Source organism: Rhamphochromis sp. 'chilingali', assembly GCF_963969265.1.
Source record: "Rhamphochromis sp. 'chilingali' genome assembly, chromosome: 11".
In the NCBI taxonomy this organism is placed as follows: domain Eukaryota; kingdom Metazoa; phylum Chordata; class Actinopteri; order Cichliformes; family Cichlidae; genus Rhamphochromis; species Rhamphochromis sp. 'chilingali'.
In genome coordinates, this window is record NC_137938.1 from 37,643,713 (window position 1) to 37,665,002 (window position 21,290).

General features: G+C 44.1%; 1 protein-coding gene across 1 annotated transcript; it reads left to right on the forward strand.

Annotated features, from left to right (window-relative positions):
* The first annotated feature begins 997 nt into the window (after positions 1–997).
* On the forward strand, positions 998–18,076 carry LOC308406141 (semaphorin-4B-like). Its single transcript, XM_080897010.1, has 14 exons — positions 998–1,407; positions 8,314–8,474; positions 8,570–8,632; positions 8,994–9,092; positions 9,227–9,317; positions 10,346–10,468; positions 12,326–12,453; positions 12,541–12,722; positions 13,501–13,639; positions 13,909–14,098; positions 14,269–14,384; positions 14,643–14,806; positions 15,582–15,652; positions 15,762–18,076. The coding sequence occupies exons 1-14, from the start codon at positions 1,320–1,322 to the stop codon at positions 16,469–16,471; spliced, it is 2,325 nt and encodes a 774-aa protein (XP_080753136.1). The 5' UTR covers positions 998–1,319; the 3' UTR covers positions 16,472–18,076.
* Positions 18,077–21,290: the final 3,214 nt, after the last annotated feature.

Genomic DNA, 21,290 nt, shown 5'->3' on the forward strand with positions numbered 1-21,290 from the left:
CACGTCCATTAAAGAGTCCAGCAGACTGTGAAAGTCTCTCTCTCGCCTCTGCCGCAGGAAAACCAAGCAAAGAGCACTTACAGCGGGCTCGGGTCCCACCGGAGACTTCCCTCCCCGAGCCGCATCACTGCCGTCCAACACAAACGAGCTCGGAAGCAGGAATTTCCTTCCTGTGTTACCTCCCAGCACACGCTCGAGTCTCAGATTCAGCTCGTGAAGGGCTCTGTTTTCAACATCAGATGGTGAACGCAAAGCTTCACGCATGACTTCACAGTCACCCGCCACTTTGTTAGGTACACCTGTTCCACTGCTCGTGAAAGAAAACATCTAATGGAAGCCACTCCATCCATGTGGAAATGATAAAGTTCAAACTGAGCAGCAGGTGAGTGTGGCGTGTTAGCTGGAGTCAGACACTGCTGATCTGCTGGGATTTCCCCTCGTAAACATTTGTAGAGTTTCCACAGAAAGATCCACAAAAGACAAAAAGATCCAGTGAGCAGCGGTTCTCTGGGAGAAAATGAGCTGATGGGAACAAAGTTATAGCTCGGGTCTGCAGAAGAGCATGTCTGAATGCACAGCATGATGGGCCATAGCAGCAGAAGACCACACAGTGTGCACATCTTCTGATGAGCGCTTCCAGCACACAGCACCTCAAACAGACGCACTGCAGCAGCTGCGTGGTGCTCTGCTGATGTTTCCAGCGTTTAGATGAATCTCTGCCATGAAGAATTAATGCAGGTCTGAAGGTGGAAGGACTCAAACCAGGTGTAACTAACAAATTGGCGTGTGAGTGTTGTAAGTTGCATTTTAAAGGTCATCACTCGTGCTCGGTGGCTTCTTCGCGTTGGAGCAGAAACTAGTTGAAGTGGTCTTCAGCGCTCGTCTCCACCGCGCTGGTTTGTAGGTCAATGCTTTTTCTTCCTGTACATGCGTGCCCCATGGGGTGAAACGGAAAAGCAGTGAGTTGATGAGGGCGGATGTGAAATAAGGTGAAGCACCGCAGAGGAACACGAGAAGCAAAGAGAAAACCAAAGTCCCCTGATCAGCTTTCAGAGGAACAAACGAGACTCTCATTTTGGCGTCTTTGGTGAAAATAAGTGTTATCTGCACAGCGTGACACGAGCCAGCTCAGCCCAGCACTGAGGCTGTGCAGAGAAGCTTCCACCCTCCTCCCTCTGATCTCCGACCGCTGCGAGGAGGAAGCTGTGGTCGTGTTGCTCAGTGATCAGAGCCGCATTGACTCAGAGCTCGGCAGAGGCGACAGACGAGCTGCACGTTTAACAAAGCTCTGCTCCATCACCTTCACCAGCTCATCCATCATGGCTCTCCCAGCCGTCCTCCTCCTCCTCCACCTCCTGTTGAGCTCCGAGGGTTCCCTCTCTCCTCCGCGGATCTCCTTCGCTCTCAGTAAGTCCAACGCTTTGTTTTAATTTTGTGCTTGAGTCTCGCAGAGTCTCCGTCCCTCCTTTTTTATTGGACGGTTCTGTTTTTTCTTTAAAGGGAAAAAAGTTTATGAAATCTTTGGATGTTTTTTAGTTTTGCTCCCAAAAGCAGATTTTCTCAGTGCGGGGTTAATAATGATTACTGTGATGTGAGAGGTGATGTTTTCACATCTGTTTGTCTTGGAAAAACAATGTAAAAGCTTTTTTTGTTGCTTCAAAGTCAGCTGATTTTCTGTCCGCCTGCACGGCAGAGATGCGTCTGTTCGGCCTGATGGCGCTTTGCACGAACCATCTAAGGTCTTATCTTTGTAATATCTGCTGTGATGCGTTCACTTCCCCGGGGATCTGTCCTCATTCCGAGCTTGTGAAACAGAGTTCGGTCACATGTTCAGCTGAGACTCGTGAATATGACGAGTTTGTCTGAAAACAGGAAAATGATCTAACAGGAAAGATTTCACACATAGCTGCATGTTGCAAACATTAACGCACCAGCGCGCACTGCGGAATAATCCTTCGTTGTCTTACACCGGCGCCGCACTTCACCCACGCTGCGTGCAAACTGATGTATTTCACGTTTCTGACACCAACTCGGTCCACACAGTGTTTTTCTGTTGTGCAGTCACATGCAGCCGGGTCAAAGCTGTGCTGTGCGGGGCGTGGACGCACAGAGGAGTCGTGCCAGATGTTGTGTCAGCTGGACGGACTTTCAGAGCTATCGCTTTCTGTAGGCTGCAGCTGTGGCCGCGAGTTTTCCAGGAGAGTTTGTGCAATCGTTTGGCTTCGCACGCTGGAAACGTGTATACGTGTTTACAGCAGTGGGATCGAAGCAGCTGGGATTCATCATCAACTCTCGCGGGAACCTCCGCACTTCCAGATTCTCCCACCCAAACCCGTAATCCGAGCGAACTTCATCATTCTCCATTCTTTGCTTCTGATTCATATGTAAATGATGCAAACCCCATCGGGAGCAGCCTCTGTCACCTTCAGTGTAAAAACACAGCTGCTGGAGGACAGACTCGCACCTCCGCCAGCTCCAGCTCACTGGAACCAGTCACGTAAGTTAACACTGCTGCTGACAGGCAGGATGACAGACGTGACAGCATCCTGTCAGGCTCCAGAAGTTGGAGACAGGCTAAGTTTGCGGAGAGAAGCGTCGGGCTGAACGGCACACGACAGCTTCCGAGTCTCAGTAACAGCAGTGTGGGTGCAAAACGACCCCCGGCACCTTCAGCAGGAGGCCTGCACTCAGAGCTTGGTGCAACAGTCACTTCTCCATTTCAGAAAAGAAGTTGGGCCTTTATCGGGTTGAGCAATGGCATCAAGTAAACCACTAGCTTTGGTTAATCGATTTATTGGTAAATTTATTATATCCCAGAGCGGCCAATTAACACCTGTGTGTAAGAGAACAAAGAGCTCCAACATTAGCTTAAACAGTCACAAGCAGGTGAAAGCGTCACTATATCATCTCACTAGTTTACAGCTCCACATAAACTCTGTTAAACAACAGTTTGCTATCACTTATTAAAGGATGGATGAAGCTCGTGCCACTGCCAGCCAGCTTCTTGTTAACAGGTAACATGCGTTTCTTTCTGCTTCTCCTTTTTCCTACTTTAAACTGAAGCAGAAACTTTTTAAAACAAATATATGTGAAAATATATCTCAAATATGTCTGACCATTTAAAGGCCATTTACACAAAAAAGAGAAATGTAACACTGATGATTTCTAAACTCAGAATGACCTTAAAGCCTGAGGCTTTTTACAAAATGGAAACAGAATAATCTGTGCATGAAGCCTTTATTCAGTAAAGGATGTAGTCGTTGTCTTAAACAGCCCCTGAGAGCAACAATACACTTCCTGTCACATCCTCCTCCCTCCTTTCTCATTTTCTGGTCCACGAGTCAAATCGTTGATCTCCACTTGTTCCTGCCTGTTCGATGACTGTCACCAAACATTCAGATCCCTTCTAGAAACATCCCACAGTGAGTTGGCAACTGTTCACAGCAGACATTGCCTCGTAAACGAACGTCCTCATCTCTCATTACACCCTCGCTTTCTGCAAAATGGTCCAAAAGACTCCAAAGCACAAGAAGTAAAAGGTGGAGCTTGATCCACCTGCTCAGATGGCAGGTCTGCCTCTGGCTGCTCCTCCTGACCTTCTGTGTTTCCTGCATTTAACACACTGATGCAACAGTTCTGTTTATTCCTGGGATCCAACATCCATTTGATCTCGTTGATGGTTAGACCCTTTCCTTGGTGTTTAACCTGCTCATGATAGTGAGCTGTCATCATCCTTGTTATGTGGTGGTCCTTTGGAATGAAAGGAGAGATGCATTTTCAGTCTTCTTAGTGCTTGAACCCTTTTAACTTTTAACTTCTTCGGGGGTTACCTCTACAGCTGGAGAAGCCTGCTGCAGTGCAAACACCACTGCTGATGTACTGAGATTTATTTTGCAAATCGTATTTGATACAAATGTGTGCAAAGCACGGGCCTCGTTGTTGATGTACCCAAGTACAACCCTGGAGTCTGTCCAGAAGTTCTTCCTTTACAGTGTTGCTTGGTGCGCAGCAGCAAGGTATGGTGACTTTCTCATTTGCTAGATCATCTTCCAGCCTCTCCAGACTGGCTGCAGTTCACCGATGGCTGGCTCGTCCGGCCTGTATCAGTCTCTTCTGTCTCACGCTCGGCCAGTTTCAAAAGCCTGCGACTTTGACAGCCTTTTCACATGGTTATGGTTCTGGTTATGGTGGCTAGCGCCGTGTTTCACACAGCCTCACGCAGCCACAGTGACGACGTGATGAAAGTCTCTCACATCTCCCCCCAGAGCTTGAAACAACAACAACAAACAGCTAATTAAAGCACGCTGAGAAAAGGTTGGTGAGAAAACTTTTGTACATCTGTTAAGCTCCTGAATCCATATTCAAAACCTTGGAGCAATGCTGCACTTTAAGAAACTTTTGAATGTGCAACAAATTTGTTATAAAGGTCAAACACAAACAAGGGAGCCCGAGAAAAACGAAGAGCAGAAACCAAGCGCTGGACTCAGCACCAACACCGAATCAGAGGAGAGCAGATCAACGAGGACGACGGCACAGCAATCAGTGGATGAGCACATTAAACATCTTTCCTCTCTCTGCCAACACACACCTGTGACCGTGTGGGGTGCATCGCTGCAGCCACGCCATTGGCTCATGAGTTTCCCGGTCAGGCTGCTGATTGGCTCTTTGCAGAACTGCTGCAGAATTCTCTAGTTTTCCACTCAGGACTCCTTCAGCGGCTCTTTAATGTCTTTGATTAGATGAGGTGTGTTTAAACGCTCTGCTGTGAATGCTGGAGAGGACGGCGGGGGACACTATGACATCATAAATCTGTCAGCGCACGCTGGCTCCTAAAACTGCAGCACACCTCACATCAAGCCGTTCGTCTTAGTGTTTTCGGGACTTTTGTGGCCATCAGATCGTTATTCATGCGGGCATTTAGTGACACATAAAAACCCATAAAAACCAGTCTGAGTCAGCGTAACTATGGTAACAGACGTTCATTCATGCCTGCGGTGAGATTGGAAAGCAGAAGTAAGTTGTGATGAAACCAGAACTGCGTATAAGACACAGTTTAGCAAGATTTAAGGAAGATTTCACTGCCAAGCATTAATGTTTCAAACTGTGAAACTCGATAAGCCACTTTACTAAATTTAATGAAGTCACCTGTCAACAGTCTCCAAGTTACAACATGCTGCAGGTTTGAGATCACCCTGGGTCAGCACACCTGAATCTCATGATTAGTTCATTACCAGGCCTCTGGAGAACTTCAGGACATGTTGAGGAGCTCATTCAGCCGTTTAAATCAGCTGAAACACCTAAAACCTGACGCCTGGAGTTGCCCACCCCTCCTCCAGGTGATCAAGTTGTTTGAACTGATCCTGCCAGGCCTCTCTGCGACTGCTCCAACAATCGGATCAACTCAGAACTCGGATCTGGTTTATTTAGTCCTTCTATCACAACAAAATGAGGTCAGCTGAGGCTGAGATGACTGCATGTTCTCGCGGTCGCTGTCATGGGGAAACGTATATATATATTAAAAACCATAATCAACCACTCTGTGGCATGTGTGATAATGAGAGGGTTTATATTTTCACCAGGTTATGAGCTAGAGTGAGGCTTCAAACAAAAAGCAGATTTAGTTAAAGAAGAGAGAAGTCGAGGGAAAACACAAAGGAAGAAGCTCTGAAGGGAACAGCGAACAAAAGCAGAAAACAGTGAGAGGCGTTTTGTTGCCGTCACTGATCCTCAGCAAGGATTCGCTTCACTTTTCTGTCCTTCGCTGTGAATTGCGACATGTCTGAGCTGCCCTGAGCGGCGCTTCTTGGAAAGCTGTTCACCGGCGCTCCTCGTCCTCTGAGACCAGACAAACTTCCTCTGACAGGACTTCTGCTGATCGGAGTCTGGTGTTTGTGATTAGGAGACGCTTTTCTGTCAGTTTGATCTGTTGGTGTTCAGATGATGAGCATTCTTTTGGTCCTGAAGTGGCTCCACTGAGCAGTTTCAGACCGTCCCTCTTCGGTCAGAATAAAATCGGACACTTTTTCTTTTTTCTGATGCTTCTTATTACTTTCAAGCATTCAGATTCTAACAACAAACAAACAAACAAACAAACAAAAACAATTAAAAAAGCACACGTGCTGAACTATTAAAAACAAGTTCAGTGGGTGCAGAGTCCTTAAAAACCTGTGAAAGGTTGCAGGAATTCATCAGCGCTCACATTTTCACCCCAGTACTGTGCAAAAGTCTTTGAGCTGCCCCTCATTTCTTTATATTTCTCTTGAAACACAGAATGGACACACATCTGTGGTTTTGCGTTGATGTTTTAGTGAATATCCTGTGAAGGTGACGTCATCGATCAGGCACGTTTGAGGTGAACAAGCCTCCGGTGGGTCGATCGTCGGACGGCTGTTTCAGTACAAAGTTAACGTGGTCACTGCTTCAGGTTCTCTGCTGACAGAAACATTTCCTTATTTTGTATGTCACAGATTCTCAAATCCTCCAGCTTTCAGATAATTTTCAGGTTTTATGACCTTCAGTGGCTCCTGGCAGTTTGCTGTTCAGTTATTTTATTTGAGTTGTTGGTATCAAACTAATCTCTGTGAAAAGATTGAAATATCTGGTAAGATTTCTGGTTGCTCGTTACATTGCGAGTGTGAGTCATGCTTTGGTTGCATGCAAGCTAAAAGTACGTCCCCAACCGGCCTCTTTTTTTGCAATTGTTGAGCAAAAAGCCTACATGACAGTTTTTATTCATTAACCGCACAGAGAAAGCATTGTTTAGGTGTGTTAACGTTTTCTTTAAGCAAACAATAGTATTAAAGCTCTTCGTGCCTTTGGAAATCCAAATATGGTCACCCTGTTAGGCTAAAAGTCTGCGACGCAAACGAGGGTCCCGTTAGCTGATGGCGACTTTACGTTTTATTGTCTTCGGCTACGTCCACGCCTACACGCGTATTTTTGAAAAAGCTGCTTTTTCTGATGCGTTCGCAGCTTTCTTCCACACGTAAACGGCGTTTTCGGTCACTGAAAACAGATTTTTAAAAACTCCTGCCAGGATGGAGATTTAAAAAAACTGTTTTCACGTTTACGTGCGGACGAGGAAAACGCAGAAAACGCAGCGTCAAAGGTGTGCGCCTTTTTTGACGTCACGCTGTGCGCCACGTTATTGTTTCGGTGAAATGAATTTCTACAATACTGTTAATTTTACTCTCTGCAGCGTTTAAACGACTCAGTGCTGCTTCTATGCGCCATCTTTGTTTACTTGTTTTACTGTTTCTGATTGGCCAACATTTCTACAGGTTAGGAATATATCGCCACCTGTTGCTTGGTATGTTTCTGGCAGCGTTTTCCTTCGTTTTTGGCGTTTATGTGTGGACGTAGCCTTTGCACAAATATATCTGCATTCATAAATAATAGCCAGGAAGCGCAGGAAGTACTGAGCCAGCTTCCTGTTAAGTTCTTAAAAGCGTTCAGATGTAACATTCAAAACTCTAACGAGCAGAAAGCAGTACAAGTGAGTCGCGTCAGTAAGAAGGGGCCATCTTTACTCAAGCTTAAAGGAGTAAATCAATAAAATGTCACGTGATCAGAAATATTGCAGAGATGGCAGCAGTGCGACTGAGACACTGTAAACAAGTCTACTGAGAAATCTGCTGCTGAGATGTTTCTTATTTTTAAATCTTATCGTTCATATGTGGAGAGTTTCTCTGCAGCTCTGAACCACATCCTCTCCAAACCTGCAGCCTCACAAACAGGCAGTGCTGCTGTCTCTGTGCCGGTCAGCTGGTGAGTGAAGTGCACGACATGTTGCGGGTGCTCGCTGAGCTGCGTCCTCTCACCTCCTGTTGTAGTCTCCGTCTTTATTTATCCCTGTCTGAAGATAAGCTCAGCAGAAACCACAGCGCAGAGCGAAGCTGTAAAACTTCAAAAGAAATCGCAGGAACTTTGTTTCGATGTTTTCATGTTTGATAAACTTGCTTTCTTTGCTCTGTTTGCACTTCTGACTAACACTTATCTAAACGTATCTCTTTAAATTGACCCGCCCCGTGTAATGACCCTTCTGCGGCGTCCTTAAAGGTTACAGAGCGTTTTCCCACACACGGCTCAGACACGCTGCGCCTGAATCACCCTGCGTGTGAGCTTGTAGAGCAAGGCCCTTATGTTTGCTTAATATTAGCTTCCTCCAAGTGTTTGCTGAGATCCTCAGGTTAGATTTCTCTTTGAATCTGCTGTGCATCCAGCCCCGAGTGTCGTCTTGAGTCCAGCTCCTGTGCAACCTGGAGTTTCCTCAGACGGTAACAGCTGCTGTGGTTTCTGTGTGTTTGTGTCCAGACTCCACGGAGAGACCTCTGCTCCACTTTGGCCACGGTGACCTCCACAACACCACCGCTCTGCTGCTGAGCAGCGACAGCTCCACTCTTTACGTTGGTGCACAAAACGCCATCCTGTCACTGGACGTTAACCAGAGTGATGTCATCAGACTGAACAAGAAGGTGCTCAGAAGAAACTGTTTGAATTTTACTGAAATATTATTACTTTTACTGCTGAGGTCCCGTGATGCCCAACAGTTCGTCTGTGTTTTGTTCAGGTGCAGTGGAGTCCGTCTGATAAAGAGACATCGGATTGCACGGGGAAAGGAAAGGATTTAATGGTAAATATAAAATCCACACACAGCAGCAATTGTGTATGAATATGAATACTTTTTCTTTTCACTGTATGGTGAATTTTCACCAGTAAGGAACAATCCAAATGTATTTAACGCTGCAGAGAATTGAAACCCCGATTCCTGGACCACATCGCTTCACTCCACGTTGGTCCCTCCCTTTTCTACCTGGCCCTAATGTAGCTGGATATAAAAAAGCAAGAACACCCACCAAAGATAAAACTTTGAGATATTTTAACCAGAAGAGCTTCGTACTGTTTAAAGCTGCGGAGGAGTCAACAGGAGTACGTATGGGAGAGGACGTAAAGGAAAAATGTAGCGATTTTATTCAGTTTCTGTTGTTTTGCAGAATGAATGTCCAAACTTTATCCACGTGTTGCAACCTCTAAACTCCACCCATCTCTACACCTGTGGCAGCTACGCTTACAGCCCCCAAGAAGCGTACATCGTAAGTTCATACATGCTGTCAGCTTCAACCAAGTCTATTAACCAGATGAGAAAAATCTTATGTCCTATATAAATGCTTCCTAACAGCTCAGACACAGTTGGATGTTCAGCTGAGCTTTTGTTTGTCTTCATCAGGACACCCAAAGCTTCTCCATTGTCAAAAAAGTCAGCGCTAAAGGTCGCTGTCCGTTCAGCCCCTTCGAGAGGAGCGCCGTCGTCATCGCAGGTCAGTGTGCTGAGTTGCAACTTTCCGCTGGGCTCGCATTCAGCAATAAAGTGGTCAAACCTCAAGCTGTTTGCACGTAACTCAGCAAGAATCTTTGCAGAGTTGATATTTTGGGGATGAGGAGTGCTGCAAAATTTGAATCTGAATTTAAACTACTTTTCATTATTTTGTTTTTTATCTTCCTTTTGTTTTGCAGAAGTTTAGTTTCAGTTCTTTCCAGAGTTTTTTTTTTTTTTTACACATTTCAGTTTAGTTTCAGAGTAACTGAGAGTGAATGTTTAGCTTTTATTAAGTTTCAGTCACAGTTTTACTTCGGTTCTTTTTTTAAAATAAAAATGCAGTAATGGAGTATTCAGTATGAGCCAAAAGTTTAGCTTTAATTACATTATAAATGAAACGTTATTTCTCACTTAATTTCCATATTTTCTTGTGTTTTTGTTGCAATATAAGTTTCAGTGGAGAAATCTGTAGCCTTAACTTTGTGACCTTTAATGTGTAGGATGCAATGCTTTCAAAAACAAGTGGAAAACTATCTGATTCACGTTGGATGTCAGTTGCAATAAAAAAAGTTTTGTTTCACCTTTTGCACAAACCACAGTTGCATGAGAGAATTTCATATGAAGCACAGCATCTGTGGGTGGCATGGTGTCACTGGCTGTGACCCACAAACCAAACAGCAGCAGGGTTTACTCTCTGAGACGGAGCGTGCCTGTCATTTCCTTCCCTGTGCACAGCAGCGCGTACTGTGTTATGTCCTGCATGCACTGCATCAATCTAATAAAAGAGCCAAAAATATATTTAAAAATGTATCAGATGTACGGCTGTTTTCACGACACACTGGTTACTACGATCGCTAATGCGAGGAATATTAACACTGATGTGCGAGTTGGCACACATGAATAATACACAGTACATAATGTGTACTGTGTTGTTATTTGACCAAAGCAGAGCAGCATTTGTTGTATGTTCTCACGTTAATATGTGCTTTAAAACAAACACCCGGAGCTCTCCTGTTTATTTATGTGCAGACGGCGAGCTGTTCACAGCCACAAAAACCGACTTCAGAGGAATCAAACCACAGATTTTGCGATACTTCAGCAAAGACGGCCGTCCAGACGTCAGCCTGGAGACGTCGATCCGCCTACTGGAAGGTGAGCGAACATGACCAGGATAAATCAAGCTGTAAAAAGCTTTGTCACAAAGAAACTAATGGGTGCAGAAACTAAAAGAACAAACTGGACTTTTCTGCTTTACACCTGAATTTCACTGCAATTTCAGGCAAATGAAAAACCCTAAAATATGGCATCACAAACACACAAGAACCGGACTGAAACTAGCGTAACAAATTCCATTTCCCCCCGATGACCCAGAGTTGTGGTATGACCCACTTTGCAGGTCTACATATAGGCTTGCTCCGCCCCTTTTTCACCTCTTAGCTCATCAAGCAAGGAAAGCAGAAAACTCATATATTTAAAGAAGGACTAATCTAAGTGTAGTGTTATGTGTAAGCTTCTGCTGTTACCCTGATGTTTGGTAGATGTCCCCACGTGTGGCTGTAACTGCATCACGCTTTAGTCCATATCACACTCATGGATCTGCATCAGTGTCATCGAATGTGGGCTGTTGGCCACAAATGGTAAAAATAATTACTGACATCTGTCTCACACACCTAAATGCATATCTGTGATAATGTGATATGTCTCACCGCTGAAACCACCACTAATATAGGAGCACGCGTAGGAGTCCTGTCACACCCCCAAACTCAAGGTGGTGAAAGAGAATTATTTAAAAAAGCCACGTGTGTGGCATTACTTTAGTTTTTGAGCAGGTGAAACTCAGGCCTTGGTTTCCAGCCTCAAGTTGGAGTGCAGTTGACATATGCAGTGTAATGATTGGGGTGTCCGATCTTTAATATGTTAAAAAAAGTAGCTTTATAATCTATCCTGGACTCAGAACTGTGCAAAGATGGGACTGGAGTCATCCACACTGGTGTTCAGGTCTCATCTTCTCATATCTGAGTCTTCGTCAGCATCTCAGTAAAACTGTCCACTCGACGCACAAACCAAAGCACCTGTCCAGTTACCGGAGCCTAGGTGTCTCTTCATTGTTCCTGTTTAAACAGGTTCCACATATAACATTTGGTGCCACTAAAGACCAGGATGAAGGACGTCACTCTTCTACACATCCAGCTGACCAATGTCAGCCAGGGCACAGTGTTTATGCTGCAGCATCCTGCATGGGCATGGTAGGGCAGGGAGGCCAAAGCCTTAGTGGCAAATATAAATCGTTGTACATTCAGTGCCAGGTTTTGTACAAATGGACAAACTCTTCTTGGCCCTTGGAGGTTGGGTCTATGGGGTCCGAAACAGCAAAGGTTCTGTCCGGTTCAAAGCTACTCTGCGTCTTTGTTGGAGCTGCTGCTCCTCCTGAGCATCCACAAGCAAAATCCTCAATTATTAGGTCCGCCTACTAAAGCTCGGATATTCCTGTGATGAGGTTGTTGTGAAGTAACTCAAGAGACGTGTTCCTGACATTTAAACTACATTTTTATTAATGAAGAAGCAGAAAAAGCTTCCCATAACCTGCTGCAGTAGCCTCGATGTGAATCAGCGTCTTACACATCGAGGCAGTGACTCTGCCAACACTTAGATGTTGGTCATAACTACTGTTCTTTAAAACACTGACATGGAAAAACCACAAAAACCTCGTAAACATGGATCAGACATGTTTGTGTCAGCTCAAATACTTTCAACCAAACCACAGCTGTGAGGTCTGCAGAATTCCCTGCGTTCTGTCTCCAGCTGCTCATTTCCTCTTTGTCTTAGACGTCGCAGTGTCTTTGTCGTTTTAAAAAGTTATGTCTGCTGCACATAAACACATCATATTATGTGTTGACTCTTTCTCCACCCATCGGTCTGTCAGCTGAGTACTTTGTACGCTCCAGATGTATTCAGACCACATGGCACAGACTCTGTTCTGTACTCACTTCCTGCACTTCTGTATTTCAGAGCCTACATTTGTCAGCTCATCACTGGACCCAGCAGAGGGGAAACTCTACTTCTTCTTTAGTGAAGTTGGAAAAGAGTTCAGTTACGTAGAGGATCTGAAAACCGCTCGGGTGGCTCAAGTCTGCAAGGTGACAGCAAACAGCGAGAGCGCATAATGTGAATGTGCGTATTACCATTAATATTACATGAAGGATTGTTCTGTGCTGGTTTTACAGGATGATGTTGGTGGAGTGAGGACTCTGCAGAAGAAATGGACGTCCTTTACCAAAGCCACTCTGCTCTGTCAGTTTGAGAAACAGCTTCCCTTCAATATTCTCCAGGATGTGTTCACCCTCCCGCCACCAGAGGGCGGCGACATTGCTGACACTCTGTTCTACGGTGTCTTCACGACTCAGTGGTAGGTAAACAGGAAATAAGAGGGATGATGTTTGGATTGTTCTGGTCTTAAATGTTTTAACTGTCACATTTTTTATTAAAGCCATGTTTACATCTAGTTACTGCCAAATAAACAGCTGAGGGTCAACCCCCGAATTTCCCAGCTTGGATGTTCAGATGAGTGATTGGTGGCTGCTCTTACAAAGCGTTTTCCATGCTGTGGTTCTGCCAATTACTTATTTGGGACTGAGCGATGAAAACCACATGAGCCAGGGTGGCATGGCTCCATGGTCGACAAACACAAACTAGTAGCAGAAAAAGAAAAATGGTCCCTTCCTGCCTGCCCAGGGGGCCCGATACCCCAGAGACCCCCTTCACAGCTGAGAGATTTACTGTACAAGAGCAAATTTGTGCCGTCTTTATGTTCATGCGTGAGACAATTTCAATAAACCAAGTTTTTAAGAGACAGTCACGTTAAAATAAACAGTGGAAGATCAGAGGAGTCTTCACTGGATCATCGCTGGGCTGACATGAGATTCTTTCTTGAACTGCGTCTTTGGGCACATTTTCCTTTAATGTATGGGATATTTGGTAACCATGGCAGCGAAAGCAACAGAACCATCAAATTCAGCAGGATCTCGTGTATGTCCTGGTTTTAGGCCAATCATTGTTGACTCAAATAAAACAAACCCACAACTTTAGCACGTTAGCTCTGTTTCTAAACGTACCTGTTCAAGTCAGGACGTCTCAAATCTGTCTTAAGGACGTCGAGGTAACCGCTGCAATCTGGTTTATTTCAGGTCCAGAGGCCCAGAGTCTGCAGTTTGTGTCTTCAGACTTGAGGACATCAAAGACGTGTTCAAGGGGAGCTACAGGACCTTCGTAACGGGGACCCACCAGTGGAGTACGCAACAGGAAACGCACAGCTACCTGGGAACGGTGGGGGGGTTCATTTCTTTCTAGACTTCCTGAATCCTCAAAGCAATCGTAAAATCAAAGATAGATTTGCTAATTTATGTCAGACATACTGTAAGCACCTTTCAAGTTTCCATCTGCACTTTACTAAAAACGTTTCTTCATTAACCCGCTCGAGGAGAATAAGATGCAGCAGAAAATGCCATAAAAACAAAAATGATTTAATGCCGTTTGTCATAAAACGAGCTGTGTTTCCAGATCTTACTGTTTGACCCTCTATGTTCTCCTGACAGTGTGGACTTGGCAATTCTACTGACGCTGTTTTGGGGGAAGTGAAGAAGAGTTTCCTGACCACAAACCCTGTGACGCCTGTCCGCAAAGGTCCGGTCGTCGTCTCATCGGAGCAGCAGTACAGTCGCGTGGCTGTGATGAGAGCACGCGCAGCCAACGATGAACAGCATACCCTCCTGTTCCTCATCACAGGTGAGACTGTGAACATAGACGAGCCCAAGCAGTCAGTGCATGGACATGTGATCAAAATGATAGTTCAGTGATGTAAACGGTCACATCCTGCTTGTAGTAACGAGCTTTGAAGGGTTGTTGTGGTTCTTGCATGACTTAAAACGACTTATCCCTTCTCTCTACTGTCCAAGAGTCTGGATTTCTCCACAAAGTGGTTTTGCTTGATCAGGGTCCTTGGGTCATTGAGGAGATTCAGCTCTTCGCCCAGCCTCAGACGGTCCAAAGCGTGGTCCTCTCCACCTCCAAGGTAAACTGCACAATTCATTGACTGATCAGCAAACAAAGCATCCTGTTCACATTCAAATGTTTTTGACTCGCACCCAAAAAATAAAAAGATCAAAAGTTAATCTTAGAGAACTACTGGGAAGCACGAGCCTTCACGCGGGTGCAGGTAGAGATGTGTACAGGACGACTGCGTCTCACAGATTTGAACACCTGCGCTCTGAAACCTGAGAGATCTGTCAGATTCGCATTCGTCCGGCTGACTGTTTCTCTGCTCCTGCAGGGAGTCCTCTATGTGGGGACATCTGAAGGCGTGACTGCCGTACCCGTGGCCAACTGCTCGACCTACACAACCTGCAGTCAGTGTCTCCTGGCCAGAGATCCTCTGTGTGGATGGAGCCGCGCTAGCAGGGCCTGTGCCCGTGTGCATGGTGGTCATGAGGACATGTAAGTAAAACTCACTCTGAGATAGTCCAGAACAGATGTGACCTGCACATACAAAATAAACCATCAGCTTTCTTTAAGATTCCTGATTGATATTTGTCTTTTTATCTACTACACTTTAAGAAATGAGTCTTGAAATGATTAGATGCTTTAGATGAAACCATCGCCGGCTTTTCAGCCCTGGATAAATAACACTAACATTTCTGAAACCCTGATTTTAGTTAAAATTATTTCAGCAACAATTCAGCCGCAGGACTCTGGCAACCGTTGTTGTAATAATTGTAATTGTCGCTATTCATTCATCGGAGTTGTCTTTGCAGCGCTGAGAGTGATGCCACATATAGCAGATACTCTCTGGTGTTTCTGACACGTAGACCATCAAAATGTACACGTCGCTGCAGCTCGAAAACTATCACCTGTGTTTATTTTAGGACTAGAGTAAAATAGAATAGCCCTTTAATGTCATTGTACACATTTAAAGAAACTGCACAAAAGCAATACATTCTCTAATTTAACAAAGCTGCAACCACCTGAGAAAGAGGGCTTTATTTAATGTGGGGACATTAAATTAGGTGATGAATGGGTGAGCTGGAGCTTCGACCATGCTTAAAGCTGCAGGTGGAGCATGTCCTGTGAAAGGATGAATGTGGAAGCAAAGGGCCAACAGCTCTACAACCAACGGACAATCTGCAAAACATGAAGATGTAAAAAATGTTCGAGGATTTTTTGTTGTCGTGAGAAGCTAAAGGTTCACACACAATGTTGTTTTCCTTTTCAGGGTTCAGAACCTGGAAGACAGTAATGTGGACGACAAATGTCAGGGGCAAACCGAGGCCGAGAAGATCACAGGTGATGTACAAATCTGTTGGCAGATACGGAGACTGAGAAATTCTGTTGAACGTATTCTGGAAACAAGCTCAGAGTTTTAACCTTGATGCTGTAACATTGCTGCCTGCAGTGGTCCGCGCTCACATGAATGAAGTGGTGAGGCTTTCGTGTCTGACACCTTCCAACTTGGCCACTCTGACCTGGGCCTTCCCTCAGTCAGAGAAGCTCTTCATCCAATCAGATGACGGCAGTCTCAGCTTCGTCGTCACTAACGACACTTCAGGGGTCTACCGCTGTGAGGCAGAGGAAGCCGGGTACAAACAAGTAGTTGAAAGCTATGACGTACAGCTGATGCGCTCTAACTTGACCCCAAGAACCCATGAAACTGCAGGGCCGGACGAGACCTACGAGAGCATTGTTACCGACGATCCAACAATGTCTCCGACACGGCTCATACACACCAATGAATACACCACCGATGACAGAAAGAATGGATTTACAACCAGTCCTACGGGCAAGGTGACCTCCAAAGAACATCGCGGAACAAACAGGAACCTTCAGAGCAGTAGTTCTGACACACAGTACGGAGTGCAGCTCGACGACGTGACTCCGAAGGAGAAGAGTTACTACGGTGAGCTCGTAGGTGTTTCACTCATGCTGGCCTTGTGCATCTGCATCATGATTCTCGGATCGCTCCACATGTGGCAAAAAAGGAAAGTTAGTCTCGGGAAGGATCCACTGGTCACTCCGGAGGAGGGCGCCAGCATAAACAGGCCTGTGGAGATCTGCTCTCTGAGCAGCCGGGCGGAGCTCGAGCCTGAGCTGAAGGTGGTGGAGTAACTGAAGACGCCTTAACTTGCAGCTGGTTTAGCCGGACAGTTATCGCCAAAGACATCGTGAAAGTAGGAGAGTGTAAGAATCCTTGGAAAGCAGTTTGAGATTTTTAATGTTTACCTCAGTATTTGAGTCGTGTTTTTACCGCAGCCTAAAACCAAACGTCGCGAGCGTGTCGCAGATGTGACTGAGACACAGGGGGATACCTCACAGTCTTACAGTAGCACCTTAACCCAAGATGGCTCCAAGCTAAAGCATAATGATGGGACCTTTATTTCCAAAGTGAACATCGTGTTTTATTCAATAAGACCGTAAACTCATCAGGAAAGAGTTGGCTGAGCTCACATATCAACGGAACAGAGCGTTGTTTTCAGATGATTCAGACGTCTACATGATTGGACTCGTTTTCACCCCCTGCTGGCGAATTGAAAGACTGCAGGCGTAAAGCACCTTTCAGCCCCATGAGCTACAGTTCTGTAATAATTATAGAGGAAATGGAATAAGTCTGAAGTCTGAGGTCTCAGAGCTGGTGGACTTAGGCTAATGCTGTGAAGCTAGCTCTTCTTATTTACTTTAATATTAAATACGCTCATTTTGGCAAAGGTTTGCCTGCTGAACAAGACAAAGAGGTACCTGCTTTTCTTTAAAGTGGTGTAAAGTGTAAAGCTTTGAGTCTCAGTGCAGTTTATAAATGGCTGGTATACAAACACGTCCCCCCTGTGCCGACAGAAGCAAGCAGCTACCACAGAAACTGCAGAGTTTGGTACAGACACGTTCTCTGAGGTTGTCTCTTGAGGTCCACGGGAACCTTTAATGCATCTGCTGCTTGATATGAAATTTAAGAAAACATTTGAATTGTTTCTGTTGATGCTTGAGTTTCAGGGTCCTTTTATTTCCTGATGTTTTTAGGAGTTTTGTGTTTTGTGTCTGTTAATATTCTTTGATTTTAAATGTCGGTTGTGGAACCACTTTTCTGTTTTAACTCAGGGCTTTGAAAACGGTGATAAAGGCAGCGGGTGTGTTTTATTAGTTGACATTAACGATGTCTTTAAGAATGGATTGAACAAATCATCCTGCTTACACGCACTCGTTTTAATCTTTTACATTTTTTATTTAATAAGATCTCTTTTGAATTTACAAGGCAGGTCGACTTAACCAGGACAAGGATTTATTTTTTGTGTGAAACTGTTCAGTTTTTATAAAATCTTGCCTCATATCAAGAAAAAGCTCACTTTTTTCTATTTAACATTTCCTGTTCCTGTTCTTGAGACGATGTTTTAATTGTTTGTTTTAAGTTGTATTTTAGTTTTTGGTTATTTTTCTCAGTGACGTGATTTCCGTGTGGATTTTTTGCACGCTACAGAATTTCTCTGTAACTCAGGCAAAATTGAATCTAGTGTTAGTGAATCCGATGCATGTTGAAGGACTGATGTTTTTATGTGTGAATACTCGGATAAATCATCTATATGCATTGCAAAGATTTAGGCTACTAGAAGAATATATTTGTGTTAAATGAATGTGCACAGTTGTCAGTCACTGTATGTGAACGAATGTATGTAAACTGTTAAATGTGAAACCTGCTTTGAATGTAACACGGGCTAAGATTCAATAAAACAGTCAATAAATCCATGCTTTATGATTGTAGGTATGAATGAATGTCGCCCCCTTGTGGTGTAAGTGAACTACACACGTGAACTTGTCGAGGTTAAGAAATGAGGCGACTGGTCATTTCTTTCCTGGTATGTTGGCGTAAGATAATCTGGTGTTGCTCAGGCCTAATGTTGAATGTCCTCTATGAGTTGAAATCACCTCCATCGTTACTTGATCTCCAAAATGTGAACAGTCGTCGATAAATCGCGAGCAGAAGATTTATCTTAATTTGATCACCTCATTTGGCAAAATTTCAGGATATGCCTTCATCTAAAACCTGTTAATGACAATTTCACATATCTTGGATTGACTGTCCCTAATCATCCCAAATTATTTTTATCCATATTAAAGCATAATATGGAGTCATGGAAAATTCTTCCCTTATCCACGATTGGTCGTATAAATTCCATAAAAATGGTCTCTCTTCCTAGATTTTTGCATCTTTGCCAGAATCTTCCTCTTTATCTCACTTCCTCTTTCTTTAAGGAATTGGACTCGATTATCACGTCTTACATATGGAACAACAAGAATCCTAGAATAGACAAATCTACGAGCGTTGACCTTCTGGCACCAGACATCCCCAGATCTTAGTAATTCTAACACCCCCCTTTGGGTTATAATGGAGGCTGACGTAGTAAGGGACTCCTCTTTAGAGGCCCTGCTTTTCTCCAGAGTGGGGAAAGCTGAGGTTTTTAAGAAACTAGGGTTTGTTCCAAAACAATCTGTGCGTATTTTAAACCAATTAGAGGTGTCCTTGAATTGTCAAACTCCTCTGTGCAGGCACCGATATGCTCTTTTGCCTCCCCTGGGTGATAAATCCACCATGTTTGGAGGGAGAAGGGCTTAATCAAATTCAAAGATCTTTATATATTTGGAAAATTTGCATCATTTTATCAGCTTGGGCAAAATTTCATTTTAACGCATTCACATTTTTACCGTTACCTACAAATTAGGCATTTTGTGCAATCCAGTATCAAGAATTATCGAGATATTCCGAATGAACACAACTTCTTTAATGTGCTCCTGAGCCGTCCTTACTCCAAACATCGGATCTCTGCAGTTGTACATTTGTTTGATGAAAGTGTTGAGGCGCGGACTACGAGGATAAGAGACACCCGGAGGGAGGAACTGGGTATAGAAATACCGGAATAAATGTGGGACAAATCCTTATCAAAAATTCATTCCTGCTCTGTTAACGGCTGACATTAATGAATACAATTTAAAGTTGTCCATCGGCTCCATTACTCCAAGGTTGGACTACACAAAATTTGTTCTTCGACTTCCCCCGTATGTGACAGATCGCACATTGGCTCATGACTAATTCCAGAATATTTGATTGGTACTCTAAAGCTTATGAAATCTTCATCACACCCAATCCAGAAATTGCAGTTTTTGGCTGCGTATGTTCCAGAACTATTCCTGCAACTATGCAGGTGTCAGTCGATGATGATGGTTGCAAAAAGACGTATCCTAAAGGAATGAAAGTCTGCTGTTCCTCCCTCCTTCACTGTCTGGCTCAATGACATGCTATCACTCATAAAATGGAAAATATTCTATACCTACAAACTTCTGCAGCAAATGTTTTCTCAAAATCCTGGACTCCATTTTTGAATTAACTTGGGAAAGCTCCGATTGTATGAACATGTACCATGTTTGTTACGTATTTATGATATTTGATGTACTCTGGATACTGGTAGTTCTTATCATCACAGTGATATTTCTTGTCTTCTTGCCTTAGCCACTGAGCTGTATTTGTTTGTTGATGGGGTTTTCTATATTGAAAAATTAAAATAAAATATTGCAAACAATCGTAAAACAACAACAACAACAACAAAAATGTATTAAACAATGTGAAACCTGCTTTGAATGTAACACGGGCTAAGATTCAATAAAACAGTCAATAAATCCATGCTTTATGATTGTAGGTATGAATGAATGTCGCCCCCTTGTGGCGTAAGTGAACTACACACGTGAACTTGTCGAGACTGAGTTAAGATGTTGAATGAATGATGCTGAATGTCCTTTATGAGTTGAAATCACCTTCATCAATATTTGATCTCCAAAATGTGAACAGTCATCAATAAATCACGAGCAGGACTTTGTTCTGTTTTTGTAAATACCTTCATTGAATAAAATTCTAAAGGCAATGTTTGGCTCTTGTAGAGTGTGAAACCTTTGCGTCCTGATCCCAAGACACGTATGTGAATCCTGGAGGAGAAGAAGCACATAAGAGCTCCGATGCTGTCATCTGCTCGTCAGTAATAAAGGTCTGTTAAACCTGTGCAAACACGCCGTCTTGTTTTTCCCCAGAAGCATGTGAGTGTTGACTTGTGTGTTTGTCACAGACAAACAGGCTGTGAAAGGGGGCGCTCTTCTGCTCAGTTCCTGCTCTGTGTTTTTATTTAATTTAAAAGCGTATCTGGGCCCTGTATTTAGCTTCTGTCTCAAGTTCAAGCTCTCGCCTTTTGCAGCATATTTACCTTCATGATTTGCTCCTTTAAAAGTCTGCGTTCCTGTGATTGGCCAACTTGTGGAAGCCAGCCAAGGGGCAGTTGTTATGAGCAGCACTACTTGTACACAGAGGGTGCCCCCAAACTAAAGGGTCATCAGCTGTTTGTCGCTGAAACAGCCTGTGGAGTCTCACTTCGAGGTTTTTCCGCTGGGATCCTGAACCTTTCATTGTCTGGGACCAGAAATTTGGGTTAATACTTTCACAGTGTGAGACACATCTTTGGGAATGAATACACAGCCACGGTGTCAGTGGCAGTGGCTGTGTATTCAGATGTTGAGATGTTGTGAAACATCAAAATCTCCCACGAGTGTCTGCAGCACCCTGTTGAATCCGAGCTAAGAACTGTGGGGGCTGTTTAAAGAGTGTAACTAATGAAGTGGCATGTGAATGTATGATAAAAACGATAGGTCCCCTTAAAAGGAGGCAGGGAAGGTTGTTGCAAAGCTGCTTTTTCACGTTGATTATGGGAAATGTTGTGATTTCCTTGTGCTGCCTTCAGGTGTTGTTGGAATTATGCCGAAATTTCCCTTCATATCCAGCAGATCCGCACACAGGAAAAGCATGTTCGTGATTTAAAAGTTATAATTTAATTATTTAAAACAACAACAACAACAACAACAACAACACCTGAAAGTGTCTTTTTAAAAGTTACACACAGTGATT